The following is a 20,847-nucleotide window of genomic DNA, read 5'->3' as shown; positions in this document are numbered from 1 at the left end:
TGCATGGCACTGTCTTGCAGCATGTTAACTCAAGGTCTTTCCATATTATGTGACAGCCTCGCAAAGGGACATACACAGAATTGAGAAAGCCCCACAACTTTTATGTTACATTTATCCCACTACTCGTGCAATGTTTCTCCAGTTTATACTTCAGTGATCTGATTTTTTATTTTTTAGTCTATTTTAGCTTCACATATATTACTCTCCAATACTTGTTTTAAGTATTAGATACTTGATTCCTTTGAGTGCCACCTGGTTCTTCTCTGGGGAAAAATAGTGAACAGTGATCCCCTGAAAGTGTTTTCCTGGCTAATTTTGTACATGTCACCTTGCCTCTCTCAATTGCTTTATCAAACCAGAGCCTACCCCACTTTCTGTTTGCCTTTACCTCTGCCTCTACTGAGTGATGTTCCCAATGAACTGGCCTCAATTACTCCCAGGTTTTTCACTGTGTGACAGCCGCTGATTTACGGCTTGTTGCTGTGTGTGTTTGACATCTTTTCATGTGTCCATTCCTGCCTACTGTGTTATTGCCACTTAAATTGTTCTGCTGGAGGTCACCACAATTAGCTGTAAATAGAATTTTTCATGTATGTTGTTAAATGTAAAGGAATGGCAAAACATTTCTCCTGGTATTGGGGTGATTTCATCTCTGTTGGATGTGACCCTACGGTCAAGGTGTTTGCATACAGAGCTTCTGTCTTGTTCTTTCTCTCAGCTGAAGTAACCATAATGATCCTGTGCTTGACAGATATCAGAGGAAGAGATTGAGAGAATTATGTCTGGGCAAGAATTTGAGGGAGAAGCAAACATGTCATGGAGCAACAACGGAGACAGTGACCATAGTTCCCCTGGGAATGGAGTTTCTGAGAGCAACCAGCCTTCACCTGTTTCTACTCCATCTTCAAGGTGGGAATGACTCCTGGAAGAATTCCTTATGGCAGTAATCTTGACTGCCTTTCCCTGATTCTTACATCTCTAATTGTGTTTTAAGACAGCCACTGGATTGAAGAGAATTGAACTGGGAGGTGAAACCCTCATGAGCAAATGTAAAAGAAGGCAAAAAAAGAAATCTTATTTAAAATATGTCTCTTAATTTGTATCAGTAGTCTTTTCTGCAGGTCATGGGAGCTTGGTTACCTTTCACTGCTCATTCTGAATAAGCTTTTTCTGCACTGTGCTCAGATTTTGAACATAAATTACTCCATTTAGGTGACTAATTGATGCTGTTGTACTAACGTCAGTTACTGTTAGTGCCAGCCTCCTGATGCAGCCTTCAATTGTAAACACAGCGAGCATCTCAGACTTGCATTCCATCTGCTTTCAGTTGCATCTTAAACTGGGAGATATTTGTGTTCACTGCTTGCGTAAATACTTAGTTTACAATCCCAAATTCTAGCCTTTAAGGAAGCTGGGGTGGAAATGTTTTGTTAATCTGAATGGCTGCTCATGGAGCCAGGATCAACATGAGGCAAATGTAAGTCATTTGGTCTGCACACTCTAAATTATTCCCAGTGAAAGTTTAAATACAGAGGCATTTCCCATTCTGTTTTCTTTCCATATTTTTATTAACATTTCTGATGGAGCTAGATACAACCTTTTAATGGATTGGGTGGAATTTGGGGGGTATATTAAAAAGCTTTTCCTTTTCCAGTAGGTCCGTGGAGCTGAATGGATTCGCTGCGCTCAGGGATCAATATATCGGGACACCGGTGTCCACGCACTATCAGTATCTCCCGCACCTTTTTAGCTATTCTGCTCACTCGGCTCTGATGCCCCCCCAGACACGCAGCCTGGACCCCCAGTCGCACAGTCTTATCAATCAGTTGGTGTCAGCGGAGGACCTGGAGCCACTCGGCACGCCGATGCTCATTGAAGACGGGTGAGTGTGCACGGTGTGAGTGCAAGAGGCTGCCCAGAGCTGCGTGCTCCTGGATGTCCTTTTGGTCTGGCTCTCTCTGCCTGCACACACAGGTGCTGCTGACAGCAAGGGGGCTGCTGGATGCATGTGTTCACGGTTTGATCGGCACAGGGAGCATGTCCCCTGGGAAAAGATGTAACTGCAGTGCAAGCAGCAAACCAGACCCCAACCTGTGCATGTCCTGTGCCCTTGCCTGGGGCTGGAGATGGCATGCACAGACCTTGTGTGGGGTTCCAGGCCGCATGGCCGGGCTGAGGCTGCGCAGGAGTGGAGTTCGATGGGTTTCAGCCCTGAGACTGCATTAACTGTACAGAAGGCCTAGTAGTAAGCACGGTAGCTGGCAAATTACACATAGGTGGAAAAAAGCTGGGTATTCTGTTTGTTAGTGAGAGCTGCAGGGCTCTCTGAGGCTGGGTGCTGGTGGGGTGAGTGACCCCAGCAGTTGGGGTGGCTCCTCTCGCATCCCTCAGCCGGGCAGGATGGGTGCTGACCATCAGAGCTCCTGCAACACCCTGGGAACTGGCGCATTGGGCACTTGGACGTGAATTCCTGTGGGGTTTTGACTTGCTTTTCAGGTGCCTGGTGAAATGATGTCATTCAATGTTTTTAATGGATTTTATGCCTTCATGTTAACTGTGCCTGCAGGTATAAAGTGACTCAGGCAGAGCTGTTTGCGTTGTTGTGTCGTCTGGCGGATGAATTGCTTTTCAGGCAGATTGCTTGGATCAAGAAGCTGCCGTTCTTCTGTGAACTCTCCATCAAGGACTATACCTGCCTGCTCAGCTCTACATGGCAGGAGCTCATCCTGCTCTCCTCGCTGACTGTTTACAGCAAGCAGATCTTTGGTGACCTTGCAGACGTCACCTCCAAGTATTCTCCTTCTGATGATGAGCTGCACAGGTGAGATATCAGGCTGAGTCTGTGGGTAAGGGAGTGAGATCTAGAGCTGAAGGAGATGGTGGGTGCCCTGTGACCAATTTGCCACCTCTCCCAGGACAGGTCACTTCAGCTGCAGCTGTTTTCCTTTTCAGTTTTTTTAGGGAACAGATGTTCCAGGCTTAGAAAATATGCCATGGTTAGTCAGTATTGAGTCAAAACTTCCTTCTGCAGGGGAAGGTACATGATGCTGTTTGAATTTCCTGCACCAATGGTGTTGTCCACCAGCACAGCCCAATGAACTGCCATTTTCATGAGGAGAGTAAAACTAACCAACACTTTGGGTAACCCTGAGTTTTGGGACAGAAAGTCTTATTTAAAAACCCTTTGGATGTGTGGAAAGGTTGTTCTCAAAGCTGGTTATCTGCATTATCAAAGTGTTCATTATTAATTGCTGTTTCTTTGGTTTGATTACATAAATTTAAAAGATGTTGCAACTTAGCTCTTGTTTTTTCTATAGCATTTACTATCTGGTGCTCTGAGGACCCTGCTTTTCATTTATCATTTTGGTCAGGGTGTTGGTTTTTTGGTTTGGGTGGGGTTTTTGCAGTCTTGGTGCCAGACAGATCCTCCTTCTGGTAGCAGACTCACAATCTCACATTATTATGGCAGAATAGGTAGGGTTTATGGAAACTGCTGCCCACCCTGCACTCTGCCCTTGCTAGGTATGGTGATTTTGCATGAGCCACCAGGGGATGTAAGTGATGAGTAGAGATTTAAAATACTGCTGTGGTCCTCAGCCATTGCAGGATCTTAATGGTTCTTTGAGGTTCCTTTGTGCATCTGTTTCGACACCCAGAGGCGCTGGCTGGCTGAGACCATGGAGGAGTGAAGAAGCCAGGAGCTGGACCCAGCTGTCTCATTTCCTGGGGCAGGTTCCTTCCCAGTGCTGTTCTGCCTGGCCATTCATCGTGCATCTGGTGCTGCTCCTGTAAGGAGCAGTAAGGGTCATAGAAAACCACAATAACACCTCTTCCTGCATTCAGCTGTCCTTTTATTCCTGCTGTCCTGGTCAGAGCCTCAAAAGAGAAGTGTTTGTTTCTATTTTGCGTTTGTGATAAATACAAGCGAGAGTAAGACAAGAAGACAAAGGAGGAATCCTTGCCCTTCAGAAACCAGCAATTCAGAGCTGGTCGCCTCAAAAAGTCCTTCGCAGAAGATCTGTGCACATGGATGAAAATAGGTGTTCTCAGGAGTAGAATGTTTCTGCAGTCTCTTCTTCTGATTTAGCTTTTCAAGTATCAATAATTGTCATTGTGACATAGGAAAATGCACACCAAAAAAGCCATTTAGTGGGAAGTTGCACAGGTAAGGGGTCTCAGGCTGCATGGCTCCCTCCCAGTTGTCTTTATGGTAGTTGGTAGCTTGACTGTCTGCAGGTGGCAGTGGGATAGTTCATGAGTATCAGTCTTCTGTCCAATACACTTGTGGAGAAGCTGATCCTATTGGATTTGGGAGGAGCTCTTTCAGAGAGGTGTCTGACTCATGGGCTTTCTCAAAGAGCCCCCATTTCCTCTGGCATTGATCAGTAATGACTGCAAACAGAAGTTCATTACATCTCACAGCTGGCTGAATAAGTCTCATTGAGCTGCCATAGTCTGGTACTTTGGGGTTAATTCTTGTTCTTACTTAGCAAAATGATGGGTGCAGTGGTAATGCTTAGGTAGGTTACAAATGAAAGCATAGGATGAGCTCTCCAGCCCGTGTGTTTTAATCCCTGCTAACAACTGGCTAAATGTTCTGTTTGTCTGCTAGATCAAATGTTTTCTTTTATTGTGCTGTTTTTCTGGAGATGAATATGAAATGAATAGATTCCTGACCTCCCCCAGCACTCCTGATAGCGCTTCCCTTCCCCCTCCTCCCCAGCTGATCCCGATAACTCTCAGCCAGAAACTTGCCTGGTGTAAACTGCGAGGAGAAGTGTGTGGAGGAGTCAGTCCTCGAGAAGAAATAGGGCTGTGAAAAACAGAACCGCTTTGTTTGAAAGGGGGAGGAAAGTATGCACGGAAAAGTGAGACAGTTGAACTGCAGGAGTGAGAGAAGAGCTCTCCTGGATTTATGAAGTGATGAGTGGCTGGTAAAAATGTGCATGCTCTAAAAACAATTAAACCCAGCACACAACTGAGTGGTCTTTGTGCTCATTAACTTCTTGAGCTTTGCAATCTTGCACCTGCGCGATTTTTAATGTCAACTTGAGAGCAAGAAAACTTGTACAACTTTAGATTAGCCGACAAGGCTTTCATCGCTTACAATATTGCTTTCTTGAAGAAGTGACCTGCAGTTCAGACAGCTTGTTTTCACTTCTCTGAGGTCAAACTCCACCATGCATTTTACAAATAACTTTGAAGTAAACAAACACACATGCCAAAATAAGGTATTCTTCAGTGAAAAAGGTTCTATTTTTTGCTCTATTCAAAGATGGCTTTCTGGTTGTGCTCGTATTCTTTGTGCTGTACAGTGCCAGAGCACAGCTGAAGCTTCCCTAAACACTTCTGTCCCACTTCTCAGTATTTTTGCAGTATGTGGTGTCTTTGAAACCGGGGGTATTGCTGTGAGATGTGTTTCCAAGAGGCTGTTCTGGCTGTTGGCACGTGTGGGATGGTCCCGAAGTACGTTTGTGGGCACTGGCAGCAATCTGCTTCCTCCAGCTCCAGTTACACCATGGCTTTATCATGGTGCACACACGGGGCATCACTCCTGAAGAAGCAGCCTGGCACCCCTGTCAGCGGGAGGATCTCATTCTGCACCTGCAAAACCTCCATCATGCAATTTCCCAGGAGATTTTGGGAAGATCTGCATTCCCTGTGCATCAGTGCACGCTCTCCTGCCCATCTCTCACTGGCTTCCCTTGGCGAGCGTGCACATTGAGGAGAAACAACAGCTTGTTTTCATCAAATGGCACGAAATCAGAAATGAATGTAGCTCTGCCTGCTGAGATACTCCAGGGCTGGTACAGATCATGGATCTAGATCCCAGCAGAGGATCCCTGACAGTGACACTAGCAGCAGTGCTTTCCCATTTGCATCTTGATGCACATTAATTAAGTGCAATGAATCCTAATTGAGGGGGAAAGTTTAGAAAGAAGCAGCACACGTTCCTTAGACTCAGCACAATTCAACCTTAGGCCATCCCCTGCAGTTCCACTTCCTTTAACACTGGTTATTTGTGGTTTCGTGTATATTTGTACTTGTGAGAAGGATCCCAGCCTTCCTGCAATATGTCTCACTCCAGAAGCTCTCAGCTGAAGAAAATGAACAAACCATAATGAACAGGCTTTGTGGAAGCACAGGATCTCTGTGAGTCACTGGGAATTTTCAGGAGGTGAGCTTCCTCACCTGTCTGTCAGATAAATGAAGTGTGTGCCACTTGTTGCACATGGCCCAGTGTAATTCCTCAGTGTTAAAACAAAGCGATTTCCAGCAGCACTATACAGATACAGGAAATTGTAGGCACTTTTCCTATTGGAAACAGATTTTGTTCTGGGAAGCAGTATCTGTGCAGCGGGATCTGGGCTCCATGTGCCTGCAGTGCTGCATCACTGGAGGAGCCCGAGAGAGGCACAATCCTCATTGAAATGTGGGGAAGTACAAGCGTAGAGAGGCAAAGCAGCGTGCGTACAAGCACGCAAGCAGTTTGTGCAGATTTCTGGCTCTATCAAACCTTTTCCTCTGTCAGAGCAGGCTGGTGATGAACTGAATCACCAAGAGCTGGTTTTTGCTAAAATATCTATAGCAGTCATGTCTGTGAGAGTAATTTTCCTTCTACTTTAATAGTGGTGCCAGCAGACTTTGGGCAGTTTTCATGACAGATTTTGTTAAGTCTCCTTGAAGATGTTAAACTCTCTGAAATTATTTTAATAAGCTTCTTGCCTTTATTGTATGGACTCTGTCCTGTATACACTGATGTGTGATCTCTGTCCTCCAGATTCAGTGAAGAGGGGATGGAGGTGATGGAGCGCTTGATCTACCTCTTTCGCAAATTTAACCAGTTGAAAGTCAGCAATGAGGAGTATGCGTGTATGAAAGCCATTAACTTCCTAAATCAAGGTGAGTCCATGAAAAGGAGGTATTGGCCCCAATGGAGAAATTCTCTGAAACCGTCTAAGCAGTCTTTGATTCCCTGATGAGAAACAAGAGGAAGGGATCTGAGATCAGTGAAGAGACTGGAGCTCTGAAACTTCTGTGTTTACCATTATGTAGACCATACGCATGCAGAGCAGGATACTTGGGTACCCACCTGAAGAAATCCTGGAAGTAAATGAATTCATTTGCTTAGACAGTTTTTATTGCCTTTAAATACAGGGACCAAGCACAGTAAGTGTGTCATTTTACATATATACCAAGGGTACCAATGCCAGGATAAGAACAGAGCAGGGACACTGGTGAAACCTTTCTGGATAAGGTTTGGGTGACTTACCAGCTGCTAACAGACTTTTCATCTAAAAGTATTATTGCTTTAGATAACTGTTTAGCCATTAACTGAAGGATATTTTAAAGCCAGTTAATTGGCATCACTTTCTTTTCCTGAAGTAAATGTTGGCTGTTTGCATAACAAGCTTTCGAAGATTCCCAACTAGAAAATGTATTTGTTCTGAGCTTTTCTGGCTATTTAAAATGCCAGGATATATATATTTAATATATATATAAAAAAAATATATATAATATGTGTATATATATAAAATATATGTATAGAATATACATTAAAATATAAATATATATAATATCTATATGCCAGGATATACATATTTAAAATTCAGGATATATACTTAGGTCATCTAGCTGGCTTCCTGCTTTTTAGATGCTACACCTAATGCTAACTCTTCACAAGGAAAAGTAATCACGAATGAAGTATTTAGGTGCAGGCAGTGAATTGAGCCTAAGAAGGGACTGTTGACTAACCAGGGTATTACAGCTGGCAGTCCAGGCTGCTGCAAGACCCTGGACATTTCAGAATCCATGCAGAGTAATTCTTCAACATGTGAGAAGACCCTGGTCGCTGCCTAACACCTGTAGAGGGCTGGAATAGTTCAGAATAGGTTGTGTTTGTTCTCAGAAGCGCCTATCCCTGTCTCCACTCTTGCACATTGTCTCAATCCGCTGCGTGCTGGTCGTTTGTTGTGGCCCAGTGTCAACGTTTCTTCGTGTTGTAAAAGAAGAGAACTGTGAGAGGCAAAGCTCAATGGATGGCGTTGAGCTGTGATTTTGGAAATAAATGTCCCCAAAGTCTGTTGTAGTGTGAAAGATAGTTGCAGTCTGTAAAAACGTGCTGCAGGCTCTCTCCTCCCCCACTCATTTCCAGCAGGAGATAGTGCTGACGCTTCAATCTGTGCCGGGCTGAGGTTCCGGTTTGCTTCCCTGGGCAGTTTCCTGACGCTGGATAATACACTTCTCGAGCTGTCTCCATTGTTTTCCAAAATGTATTTTCATTAACTTCCTGTCTTCTTTTATTTTTAGTTGAAGTTTGCAATTTTTTATGTGAAATACCTGAGAATTATTTTTAAAAGTCAGCTTTTGGGCAGTAGATAAATGCCTCTTCCGTCAGATGGTCTTACAGTACGAGTCTGTACCAAGGGTCTGCAGCTTCCTTGCTCCACGGCACTGGATCCTTCCCAGGACTCCCAGCAGCATGCCGATGCTGTTGATCACACTGAAGGGTGGCAGTTGTACGTCCTGCCAGTTTGATAGCTTGGAAATGCCCATTTTTCCTCTGTGTATGTTGCCTGACATTGGCAAAGCTAAATTTAAAAACAAGAAGTTGACAAGTTTATAAAGCTCATATGACATAATTCATAAACAGATGGGGAGAAATATGATGATACCTTGAATTATAGAGTTGAGTGCTTTCCTCAGCCAGGATGATATAGCTAAAATCAACATGTTTCTGTCTGAGGAAGTATTACGCTGAATCTGCTGTGAGGACTAAACCTTGACATACAGCTGCTTTACACCAGGCAGATGGGGATTTAAGATTGCTGGAGCTGTTATCTCCAAATGCGTTGGTTGAGCTCTGCAGATGAGCGGCTTAAGACAGTAGCTGTTCTCATCTTGGCCCTCTGTGGAAGGAAATCCTGTGCCCAGACATATGTGTAAAGATGCAGACGTGATGCAGGCACACCAGGAGGGGAAATGGGAATTCTAGTAGTTGCCTAACTGGGCAGTCTCTGAAGCAGGGACAAAGCTTAGAGTTATAGAAAACTGTCTTTCCTGAAGAAATGGCAATAAGTGCAAGGCTGCTGCTCTTCTAGGATGTTTTTGTCATGTTTTCATTCATTGCTCTAACTGTATTCCCTTTCAGACATCAGGGGTTTGACCAATGCATCCCAACTGGAGCAGCTGAATAAGCGGTACTGGTATGTTTGCCAGGACTTCACAGAGTACAAATATCCACACCAGCCAAACCGTTTTCCGGATTTAATGATGTGTTTGCCAGAGATACGATATATTGCAGGTAACTTCTTGAGCTCTTTTCCCATGGGATCATGTACAAGTTATGAAATTTGCTTCTTTTGAAAGAAAACAATTTATAACAGTGAAAATCATGCCAACTTTGGAGGACGTGTGTGTGGGACCTTCTTCTGTCAAAGCTCCTCATCCACCTTTGAGCCCATCTCCCATCACCCCTAGCTCACCCAGCCAGACTGGCTCTTTGCAAGCTGTCCTTGTAATGCTGGCAGATGCAGTGTTGCGTCCTGCTCCAAACATGCCTTGCTCTGACCTGCTGCCCTTTAAGTACTGTGGGGGGTTCTCCTTTTATTTTCTTCCTTTCAATCCCAACTCAGAGGCATTTTGCCTTAAAAGGGTGCAATCCTGATTTGAGTAGTAATAAGAAACAGAGAGCCCTGAAATGGTGCTTAATTATGGAGCAGATGGTAGAGAGAGCAGTGGGCAGACTCAGTGTAACCCCTAGGTTTCAGCTCATTTGGACCTCTGAAATCTGCAGGTGAACTTTCAAATGCAGTTGTGTCACTAATTAGGTCTACAAGGTCTGGTGTTACTAAAACATTGTTTGTTCCTGAATGTTATGGCAAAGGGAGATACTTGCCTCCCTGTGTCAAGGCTCTGTGTGCTTCATCCTAGTCTGTCGTAATGAACAAGATAATAATCACAGAGTAGCTCTCATAATTTACTCATTGAGATCAACAAGGGAGTTTGAGGAGAGACGGGATTTAGTCTTTCCCAGTTTCTATAAATACTGCTCCATTGTGGAGAAATCATTTTGATCTGACTTTGACCATTTATTTTGTTTTCTATTCAGTAAATAATAAATCCTGTTGTGTCCAAATGAATATCAAATGTCTAATGTAGCGGTAGGATGATTAACTGTTTCTCTGAGAGGTTCAAGGTAAAACCATTGCTTGCCTTGCTGGCTTAGGTGTCTCTGAAATCTGATTCAGGAGTGGCTGCTAATTCTGGTTTTTCTCTTACCAGGAAAAATGGTGAATGTTCCCCTGGAGCAGCTGCCTCTCCTGTTTAAGGCTGTTCTACATTCCTGCAAGACGAGTGTGAGCAAAGAGTGAGCCCAGCTCGGCCAGGCCAGTGCTTTATGCTGTGCCTGGGGCAGGGAGCTGGCTCACCCCAGGAGGGGCGCAAACGCGATCCAGGCAGGAGCCAGGGAAGTGGTGTCCCTGCTGTTGTAGCAAGAATCTTTTTTTGTTTGTTTTTTTGTTTTGTTTTTTTTTACTCTTTTTCCTATATATTTATTTCACGACAGAGTTGAATGTATGATCTTCAACACGATGCACATGGTTCTGTATGAATGCAGCAGATGCATTCTCCAGCGGTTTACAGAATGTGAAGATGTTTAATGTTACAGTGTTTGTTAGGGTTAGTTCTTTTGTATTTGGGGGCTCGGGACCAAGATGACTAAGACTACCTCAAGGAGAAGATGCTGTTTGTGCACTGCTCTTTCCATGATTTGTATCCAAAAGCATTTGTCGTAGAGAGCAAATGGCCTCACTGCATCGACAGAGCTGTTAGTATCCTAGATGGACGATTTTGGTGAAGTGGGTGTTAGAGAAGTGCCAAGCTTTTTATCTCTAAATATGATTTTTAAAAGGCAGAAAGTGGAGAAGAAGGAAAAGTCTCTCTAGCCGGTTGGTTTCTTTTCCCCCTGGCAGTTTTCAGATGCAGGTTTAGTTCCTGCAGTTTCCCTGAATCCTGCCCCAGTGGGATAAATATTCCCAAGCTGTAAGGGGCTCAGTGTTCCTGTCCCCTCCTGGGAGCTGCAGGAATGGGCTCTGCCCCAACCCCAGCCTAACCCACTGGCCTCTCACTGTTGCTGCAGCACCTCTCCATTCGACTGAAACTGTGTTGCTGCAGTTTATAGCAGGCTCCTGGCATTATACAAAGGTACTCTTGTTGCTGGAGAACTGCAAGTAATTTCTCATCACTTCCTTAACATCCATTTTAGGTTCACAAAAGCAGGAAAACACTACTTAGAGAAGAGGCAGGATTGCCCCTGTGAGTGTGTTCCTCCAGGGTGGTATCTGACTACTCAGGAGGCTTCTGAATTGCAGCAATCCCAGTCTGTTTCTGGCAACAGTTAATGTACCCTGTGGTTCAGTGTGACCTGTGTAATGGGGCAAGGGACTCCAGTGTTCTCTGGCATGGCTTTCTCTGCTGGACTCGGGGAATGCATAATCCATACTCATATCCTGCCAGAACTGTTTTGCTGCTTGTAGAATTCCTTCTACCAGGAAAATGCTATTAATGCAGTACTTGATAAACTGTTCTGTCCTAGGTGTTGCAAGGCTTGCATTTTCCATCTCACAACCTCCACACTACTCCACTGCATGGAGAGCTGGGTTAATCACAACTGGTTAGCTGCTTGAGCAATTGCTAAGTGCTGTTGTTTTCTAAACTTGGGTATTCTCATGAGTAACATCATAGCTTCCAGCTCGTGGTGGTGGTGGTGAAATTGGATGAGACACCTTGTTCTCATCTCCTTCATTCAGAATTAACATTCAAAGACTCAGTCACTCTCCTAGGCAGCTGTGTTGCCCTGGCTGGATTTCCTTCCCTGTGTCCTTAGATATGAATCTGATGTAGCAAGAGGGTTTATCAACAAATGTTTGAATGCTGTTTTAAAAACACTTTGGGAAACAGCTTCTCTTTCTTCAGGGTAAGAGGGACCAGTTGCTACCTTTTTGTCTTGTGCTGATGAAGGCACAAAGTGAGTACTGCTCAGAGGTACTGAAGCTGCTGTGAGATGAATGTGATGGTGATCAGGAGAAAAACCTCATTCACCAAAGTTGTCTTTCCTTCCCCTTCACCCAGCGGCTGCTTCCTCGGTTGCAGCCCAAGAGATGCTGTGACCCACTGGCTTGGCACATCTCTCGCATAGTCGGCAGCCGTGGTCTCACACAGGACCCACGGCAGCAATCCCGCTTGGGCATCTTCCAGCTTGATGGTTTCCCTTTCCTAAAAGTCCACTAGCTGCTCATTTTTCATTATTTAAATAGGATGTTACGGGTACGAGCTGCTGGGCCCAGCAGCAGTTCAGCTTGACAGAGCTCCACAATCCAAAGGTGGTTCCGTGAATCTCATTTACTTTCTGACTGTCAAATGGGACAAGCGTGTATTTCTCAGGAAAGCCTTCTGCATACATACCTCAAGTGTAAATGGGAAGATGTTAGTATATCTGTTTGTAAGTTAGGAAGTGTTTCTCAGCTTTTAAGTTTAATTTCCAAATAGCTTGATATGATCTTTTTATTACGGGTTATCTTCTGGCTCGCTGTTTTATACACTCAAGGAATCGTTACAATTGCATAGGAGTAATTCTGTTCTGCAGTTATTGAATTATTATGATCTGTTGGTGAATAAGAGTTTGTTTTAATTCATGTACATAAAAGTGGTCATCACATTGCCAAATATCCAACAACAATAATCTATTAGGTGTTCTGTGTTTATCCAAAATGGACTCCCAAGACTAATGCTGTACCAACAACAAAAAAACCCAAAATTCATTTCTGATGATGAATGGACAAGAATGTTCTACTTTCTGTTGTATGAAGCAAATTTTACAAAGGTTGATTGGCAGCAGCATCCGTTACCAAATAACCCATTTGTTGTAGGGAGTAGAAAAGCCTTGCTAAACTGACAAGTAAGGAAGAAGCTAAAGTATCAACCCAGAATCTAGCTCACCGGACAGTCATTCTTAATATCTTCTGCACCAAGTCCTCTAATGACTTGTATTTTTTAAACAGGGTAAAGTGAATGTTGCATTGCAAACTCAGGTATTATGAGAAGGTAGGAATGTAGCTAGAGACGTAGAGACGTTAGGTCAGTCACTAGATGTATTTGTGAATTTGGTTTGAAGGACACCCTGGAAAGGTTGGAATTTTTGTTCCATTCTTCACGTAGCATTCGGTTTACAGGGACTCATATTTTGTTTGTGCTTAATGCTAGTAGGGGGAAGTTCATTATCTTTGGTACCTATCTGCTCTTGCTTATCTGACCTTCTGTCATAGAGGAATCAATCAACAATAATAGTCTTTGGTAGAATTTTCTGCCATGACAAGTCAATTTTTATCCCCGATTTGAAAGATAAATTGGCTGACTGACCCCCTCCTCTCCTTCATAGCATTTGTGCAGATGGAAGGCTGAAGAGTTACTTTTAATCTGAACAGACATTTGGGACATAAATATGAAGAGCTCAGGCTCACGCATTCAGAGGGGCTCAGCTGAGGTGTCCTGGTTGCTGTTTTACAGGTTGGAACTGGTCACCCTGTGCAGAGAACAGAGCAGAAATTGCTCCAGCTGATGGGGCTGAGTCCCAGCATAAGTGACCAGTCCCTGGGACCTGAACAAAAGCTTTTTGAAAGCAACTGGGGTTTTCTTCCACTGCCTGCCTTTGGGTCAGGCTGCTGAGTCTTGACCCCACTGTGTGTGTCAGTAGTGAGCCCTTGTCCTCAGCATGCCTGGCCCCTTGAGAGGGCTGGGGGACAACCAGGGCGTTCAGAGATGCCAGGTACCTGAGGAGGGCAAAACCAGTGCAGCAGGAGAGAACTCTCCAGCCGTTTTGCATATGCATTAGCTACTTTTTAATTGTTAATAATGCAGTGGTGCTCATCATTCCCATCTCCTGCCTGCTAGCCCACAGAGCTGTGCAGAGCCACTGCACGCTCTGGGTGAGCACGGTGCAGCTCTGGATCCTTCTGTAACTCAAATCCTGAGCTGCTGCTGTCTCCCATCACACAAAAACTAAAGAGAGAACACGGCATCTCCAGGGTGATCAGTGCATAGTGGTCAGTCACAGTGATAACTGTGGGAATACCTGTTTTCCTGGTGTGCTGGTGTTACTTGGGCTGAGGCTATGAGAGTGAGCAGAGCTCCGGGCCTGCTCGCTCTGACAGTGTGTTTGCAGGGCTGCTTTGCTCACAGGGCGAGCCCTGGGTGGCTGTGCCCTCACCCTGCAGTAGCCCATAAGGCTCAAGCTCACATCAGTGCCACTCCACTCGCTGCCTGTCCCTCCCTCTGCCGCACACATCAGATCTGCCCTCGCTCTTCAGGCCTCTGCACAAACAGAACCACCTCAGGTGAAGGGGTTTTGGTCTTGTCCTTCAAACCAACCTTTTTTTTAAAGAAACTTGAATTTCTTTTATCTTTACTACGTTTTTTTTAAGTGAAAAAAAAAAAAGAGGAAAAAAAAAAAGCTCTCCTGTGAATGTGCTATTTACCGTTCATTCTTTCTTCTTTCTTGGTTTTGATTTGAAGCTATGAAGCTTGGTGTCTGTGAAAATGTTGTTATTTCTCAGGATAATAAGCGGCAATCATCCCTGCCACATAAAGGGCAGGAGAAAGGGGGAAACTTGGGGAACTAGTTTAAGTATGAAGCTGATTTTTAAGTTGTAGATGATGTGTAAATCAAGGGTAATGCATGGGATGTCAGTATCAAGCTGTGGTGTTTCTCCGGGTTCACGGTGTGTTGTTTGCAATGCACAGAAGCTCAGGGATAAGTATTTAAAATGTGACTCAGAGAAACCCTGGTTTTGATGTTGCAGCAGTTGCTTCTTTCATGACTTGTTTGGAGGACCCAGTAAAAGCTGAATGAAGTCCCATATAGAGATTTCAGGGGGAAAGCTTTCTCTTTGGCTTGTGGGAAGTTTGCCTACTGAAGGCTTAGGTGTGCTCTAATGTTTGAAGCATCCCGAAGGAGCACATTGCTGTTTGACCTGTTGCACGGGGATCTGCATGGAGAGCAGGTTTTGGTAACCTCACACTTCTGCTGAAGGCACATCAGCTCCCAGGGCTGGGAGAGGTTTGTCTGTATTTCCACATCCCCTCATCCTTCTGCCTTATGTGTTTTGAGTGCTCGTGGACAAGGGGAAAATGGGAATTTCCCAGTATGTCCCTGGCAGCCAGTTGCAGTATTTCCTGCACTCAGTTTGTTGCTTATGAATTACAGCATCTTAGTTTCCAGTCTGTACAGCTTTATCATTATGGGTCAGGCTGTAGACTGAAGAGTGACCATGGTTCAGTTACAGCTGATGCCAGCACTGAATGAGAGTCAGGAAAAGTTTGCAGGGCTGAAAACCACGTTCCCAGCCCTCTCAGTGGCCAGGACCTGCAGATCTGAGTTTCAGCCAGCCCTCCAAAGAGCTGGTGATGCCAATCCAGGCAATGCCTTCCCCTTGAAAAAGATGAAACTGAAAAGAGCTCGTGTGCAGCTGACCTCTAACAAGTCTATGAAAGAAGCAACATGGTTCAGTGGAAGAAATGCCCCCAAGGGCAAAAAGAAACAGAAATTGAAACCAGATGACGATCAACCTTAACAAAGCCTTTTGTGATTCATTGTTTTCTTTCAATTTATAAAATGTCTTGTAATAGTTGATAACATTATTGACTCAATTTCCATAACTAAACTACCTCGTGTGACATCCTGTTTATCATCTCAAAGGGATTGTGTGAAAAACAAAATACTGCCCGTGTTTGAAGAGCAGGGGGGGAGATGGTGGAATTGTTTCCCTTCTCATGGGTTGTGGCTTGGTTCCTGTTCCTGCCACAGCATTTCAGCCTGCGGGTGATGGTTTTGACTTGGACTCCTGGCCCCCAGGAAGGCGTTGGGCTGTGCACACGGTGCTCTCACCCAGCACTGCTGTGCCATGGTGGTGAGCACTGTGGCCACTGCCACAATGGGCCACTGTTCACAGGGTGAGCAGTGTCCTGTGGCTGTGTGTGACAGTGCGGCAGTGTCTGTGATGCTGCAGGGGAGGGCTGAGCTCCAGTGGAGCACAGCCCCTGCCTGCAGCCACAGGACAGGACATGGCTTTTGCCAGTTTAGCTTTTGTTGGTGCCCATCCAGCCACTGTTCCAGTGCTGTCCTGGTGCAGACACGATGCAGAGGCTGCATTTGTAGCCTGGGACCTTGCAGAGCCCTCGTGTATGTCCTGGGAGTCAGGGTGCTGCAGGAGGAAGTGGGTCCGGTTTGCTGCCATGGGCTTGTGCCAGCCCATTGCTGGTTTGCGTGTTGTTTCCAAGATGGGTTGGTCCCGGTCTTGGGGTCCTGCTGCTGTTGTTCCAGGTGATGCTTTCCCCCAGTAAAACACTTCATTTTTCCCACAATCCCTTGTGTAAATCAGGGAAGCAGGATGTTGCCTCGGCATGACACACGGTGAACGTTGGCACGCTCAGAGCCGGGGCTGGGGCAGGAGACTCTGTCCGGCCACTGCCACCCTCACCCACAGCGTGAGGAGGTGAGGAGCCCCATGTGGCACCCCTCGGGAGCTGCCTCCCTGTCACTACACTATGACCAAATGAATGTCTCTGCTGGCACGTCTCGAGCGTGCCGTGGCACAGCCGGTCCCCCTGGTGCGGTGGGACTGGTGCAGGTCCGTGTCAGCCCGACCTGCCCCTGCTCCGCTGCTCTGCTCTGTGACTTGACTACCTGTGGAAATGTGACCAATAAGTGTTGAATGCATGTGTAGCGAGTGTTAGCTGTATGAACTAATAAATGTGAATTGTTCTGCACTGGTGGTGTCTGCTCTTCGCTTGCAGTTTCCTTTTCAGCAGCATTTTTCACTCGGTGGGGAGGCAACATCAGGGGGATGGAGCCCAGAGCAGAACTGGGTGCTGCAGCGCTGCCGTGCCCTGCCTGCTGCCATCTTGCCGTGGAGCAGCCAGGGCTGGAAGCGTTTGTGGGTCTGGGGATGACTGTGGTGCTGTTGGGAACCCTGCTAAGAGTGGGGTTGGCTGCGGGAGGCTAAGTGGCAGGGGGGGTCCTTCTGCAGGGGGGATGAAAGGAGTGGGGGCAATGCAAAAAGTGAAGGTCTTCCGGGCCCTGCCATGCAACAGGCACCTGGTGGTCCCCTTCCCCTTCTCCCAGAGGAGAAGGCAGGAGGATGGGGTCTCCTGTAGGTCACTGCAGGCCGAGGTGCCCACCATGGCACACAGGACACGGCTACGCCAGCTCTGTCACCTGGGATGACATGATGGTCCTGTCTGTGGGATGGCCGGAAGACGCAGTGGTTCGGGTGGTCACCATCACCAAAGGGTGCAGCAGCAAGAGACCCGTGCAGCAGAGGCTGCTGCAAGCAGGAGGCATAATCAAACAAGCAAACACACCAGGAATCCTTGACCAGGTGCTCCGAAGAGAAACTGCAGAAAGCATTTAGCAATCTCCCGTGTCACCGAGGTGGGTGCGTGTTAAAAGACGAAGAAGCACTTTACATATTTACATTTCCATGTGTATTAGGGAGCACACGCGAAGGCCCACTCAGGGAGACACGGTGCTGCCACAAAGGCAGCTCCAAGTGAGCAGCGGCCCCGCTGCTCCGCGGCTCCCTCCCATGGGGCTGCGCTGCTAAACCCATCAGAATGCAAATTGTTCCCTTTTAATGTGTAGCAGCTCTTGTGCTCAAGTGTTTAAGGTTTCCCCCCCCCCATTTTAATAATGGGAGATTCTATAGCAAAGAAATGGCAGTTCAGCATCTGCCTCCTGGCACATGGGTGCAGCCCCCCACGTATTTCTCCTGAGCTGAAGGATTTTGTCCCTGACGGAGCTCCTGGGTTGGAACATGGAGCTGCGGGGTCGTAATAAGCACTTCTTGTGTGGGGCAGAGCCTGTCCCCAGCTGCAGAGAAGTACAGAGTGAGACCCTGCTTTCCTTTGCTGGTTGTTCTTGGGGTGTTTTCTTTCCATCACTTGCTTTGCTGTGTCCCCTGCTTTGGGGGAGCTGGCCTGCTGCTCTGCCAGCACCATACCTGCTCCCTCCCCACTCCTTCTAGAGGGTTTCTTGCGTCCCAGCTTCCATCCTGGCGTGAGTCGTGCTGCCCCACTCCTCTGCCAAGTGCTCTCATGTCTCCTCTTCATCGTGTTAGTTCTTTACAGCAGTTCTCCTCCTCCGTGGTGCAGCTTGAGCAGCTTTAACACTGGATTTATTCCCTGTAAGGGAGCCCTGAAGGCCAGCAGTGGCAGAGCTCCCCAGGAGGTGGCAGAGGATGCTCCACATATGTGGGGCAATGGGTTTGTCCTCACCTTCAAACCAAGCAAGAGGCAATGGTGCATCCTCTCCTCTCTCCCCTCGCTGGCACAAGAGGCTGCCTGGAAAGCAAGGATGGTGTGGGAAAAGTACCAGCACATTTTAATTTCCAGCTCAACCTCTCCTGACCACTGTATTTTGATTAGAGCTCTGCTTCCTTTTCATCTCGGTGCTTGGGCTGGTGACAACTGCCACAGCCTCGTGCACGCAGTGCAATAGTTTATCACCGAAGGCCAGCCGCTCTATGAATTCAGAGCCAGCGCTGAACAAATCACACTGTCACTAACGTCAAACTTGTTAACCTGATCTTTGGTGGATCACTAGTGTCAACATTGCATGGGACATACATTATCGGGCCCAAGGACTTTGGGAGATGCGTTTGTCAGGCTGCTCTGTCACAGTCCCACTCTTGGCCTTCGGAAAGTAACTTTCAAGGATAAGCTGCTTGCCTCTTCCCAAGAGTTGCTGTCCCCAGGAGTGTCACCCCACGGCCACTGGCTGGGACAGGGCTGCGAGGGGAGGCTGGTCACCACGCCTGCAGTGCTGGTGTCAGCCCAGCAACAGGGGAGGGCTCTGTGCGGATGGTTGTGTGCAGTGTCTGCAGGGCTGGGCATGCATTGCCATTGATGTCCATCACTGACCGTGTCTATTCTCTGAGCTTCTCCCTATCTTCTCACCAACTGCTCTCACATCTCTTGCCCAGTCACTATCATTGTCACTGGAGTTCAAACCTGAAAACCAGTCCATTGCATGCAGTAGATTGGTGGGTTGCCGTTTACTGCACCATCACAAGTCTCCTGTGTTGGTTTGCCAAGTTCAGGTGCAAGAATCGCTCATGGTGTTTCTGACAGGGTTGATCACCATTGTGGAGGTCAGATGAAGGACGGGCCACCATGGCTGGCATGGTAACAGCGCGCTCAAGAGGTAAGCTCCTGCCCAAGCTCCTGGGGGTGATGGGTTCTGTGGTACCTTTGCTCAGGCTGGTGGCATCTCCTCCCTGGGGCTCCAGCCTGTGGTCCTGCAGGGGAATGGGACAACCTGCGCATCCTTCCTGGGGCTGTGTGCTGGTGGATGGGCAGGTAGGACTGCACCAGAGTAGATGCAGCTCACAGCCAGGGGGACCCCGATGTGAGTGCAGGATTGGAGCTCCACATCACTGTCCCTGTGGGCCGACCCCTTTAATCAGTTGTGAAAGAGAGAGAGAAAGCTGGAGAGAAATCTTTCTCTCTGGTAACCTCATCACAATAAAGATTCCTATAAAGAGCTCTTATCCTTGAAGAAAATGAGGCACATAAGCAGGAATAGTAAACAAAAGGCTGTCATTTTGACCCAGGAGTGCTTCATGTTGTTGGCAACTGCCAAGAGGAAACATAAAGAGACTCTGCATCCAAGTCCCAATTATGCAGAACTATGTGACTGATATGTCAATGAGTCCCCCCGGGGAGGAGACCACCAGTGCTTCCCGGCACTGCCTGTGCAACATCTGCACACGCCGCCCTGCGCGGGGCCTGCCCGCGCCCCGGAGTGAAGGCGTGCGTGGCATCGGAAGAATGCGGGGGACAAGGTAATGTCACCGGGAACGCTACCACCAAAGCCCCCGCCGCGCGCGCGCTATCGGCGGTCAGGGTCTGCAGGCAGGCGGCGGGCTCTGGCACACGGTAGTGCTGACCACACCTGCTGCAGGCACGCTCCGGGAACGTGGCTCAGGCAGGAGGGCTGCCCCGCCGCCGATAAGCTGAGTGGATGGAGATAAAATCCCAGGAGGAGATATGCTTTGCTGAGCATCAAGGCTACGCACCAGAAAGGAGCCAAAGCACGGCGGCGGGTGGTATGGTTCCAAGGGCTCTGGCTGCGGCACAGCCACGCCGGCCCCATGGCCCAGACACGAGGAGATAGGGTAGGGCAGTCATAGAGTCATAGAATCAGAGAGCGGTTTGGGTTGGAAGGGACCTTAAGATCACGCAGTTCTAACCCCCTGCCACAGGCAGGGACACCCTCCACCAGACCAGACGTGCTGGTGCCTGGGCCCATCAGGGGCACGAAGCAGAGGCTGCGCTGGTCCCTTAGTCATGACTGTGTCAAGGCAACTTCAGGGTCCATCCCTGGTACTGAACAGCAGCCATCCCCTCCCCAGCACATCCTCAGGGCCCTGTGCAGCAGGGCCACCCCATCCCTCCCTCCTGGGTGCTGTGGCCGTTAGCATGTCACCCCAGTCTGCACCTTCTCCCTGTCTGGGCACCCCTGGGGTTGCACACAGCCTACAGCACAGCCCCGTGTGCCCTGGCAGTGCGTGCTGCCAGGGGTACCCAAGGCCTCCTCGGGCATAGCTCATCCCACGTCCCAGCACAACCCCAGCATGGGATGGGGATGGAGAGCAGGAGCATGGGGAAGGGGTCAGTGCTGCCGCTGCAAAGGGCTCTGGCGCCACATTGCAGATGGGCCCGGGCATCACCGGCACTGCAGCCCCACGCGCCCGCTCTGCCGGGAGCCAGCTCTGTCCGACCCCGGAGCAG

The 20,847-nt window shown here is 47.6% G+C and overlaps 1 protein-coding gene across 5 annotated transcripts in view; it reads left to right on the top strand.

The window, feature by feature from the left end:
- NR6A1 (nuclear receptor subfamily 6 group A member 1) overlaps positions 1-16,824 on the top strand; it is an 83,414-nt gene extending 66,590 nt beyond the window's left edge. For 3 of the 5 annotated variants that reach the window (XM_062641033.1, XM_062641035.1, XM_062641037.1), the window contains 6 exons: positions 752-909; positions 1,655-1,882; positions 2,567-2,821; positions 6,782-6,903; positions 9,152-9,304; positions 10,285-16,824. In XM_062641033.1, the coding sequence (XP_062497017.1) occupies positions 752-909; positions 1,655-1,882; positions 2,567-2,821; positions 6,782-6,903; positions 9,152-9,304; positions 10,285-10,373 (1,005 nt within the window). In that variant the 3' untranslated portion in view covers positions 10,374-16,824. The remainder of the gene's footprint in view (positions 1-751; positions 910-1,654; positions 1,883-2,566; positions 2,822-6,781; positions 6,904-9,151; positions 9,305-10,284) is intronic. The other 2 variants (XM_062641034.1, XM_062641036.1) reach the window with 2 other exon arrangements.
- Positions 16,825-20,847: the final 4,023 nt, after the last annotated feature.

Source organism: Pezoporus occidentalis, unplaced genomic scaffold (genome assembly GCF_034315485.1).
Source record: "Pezoporus occidentalis ecotype Australia unplaced genomic scaffold, CSIRO_AGI_Poc_V1 ctg68, whole genome shotgun sequence".
Classification (NCBI taxonomy): domain Eukaryota; kingdom Metazoa; phylum Chordata; class Aves; order Psittaciformes; family Psittacidae; genus Pezoporus; species Pezoporus occidentalis.
Note: the sequence above shows the minus strand (reverse complement) of the source record. Positions and strands in the feature narration are given on the sequence as shown.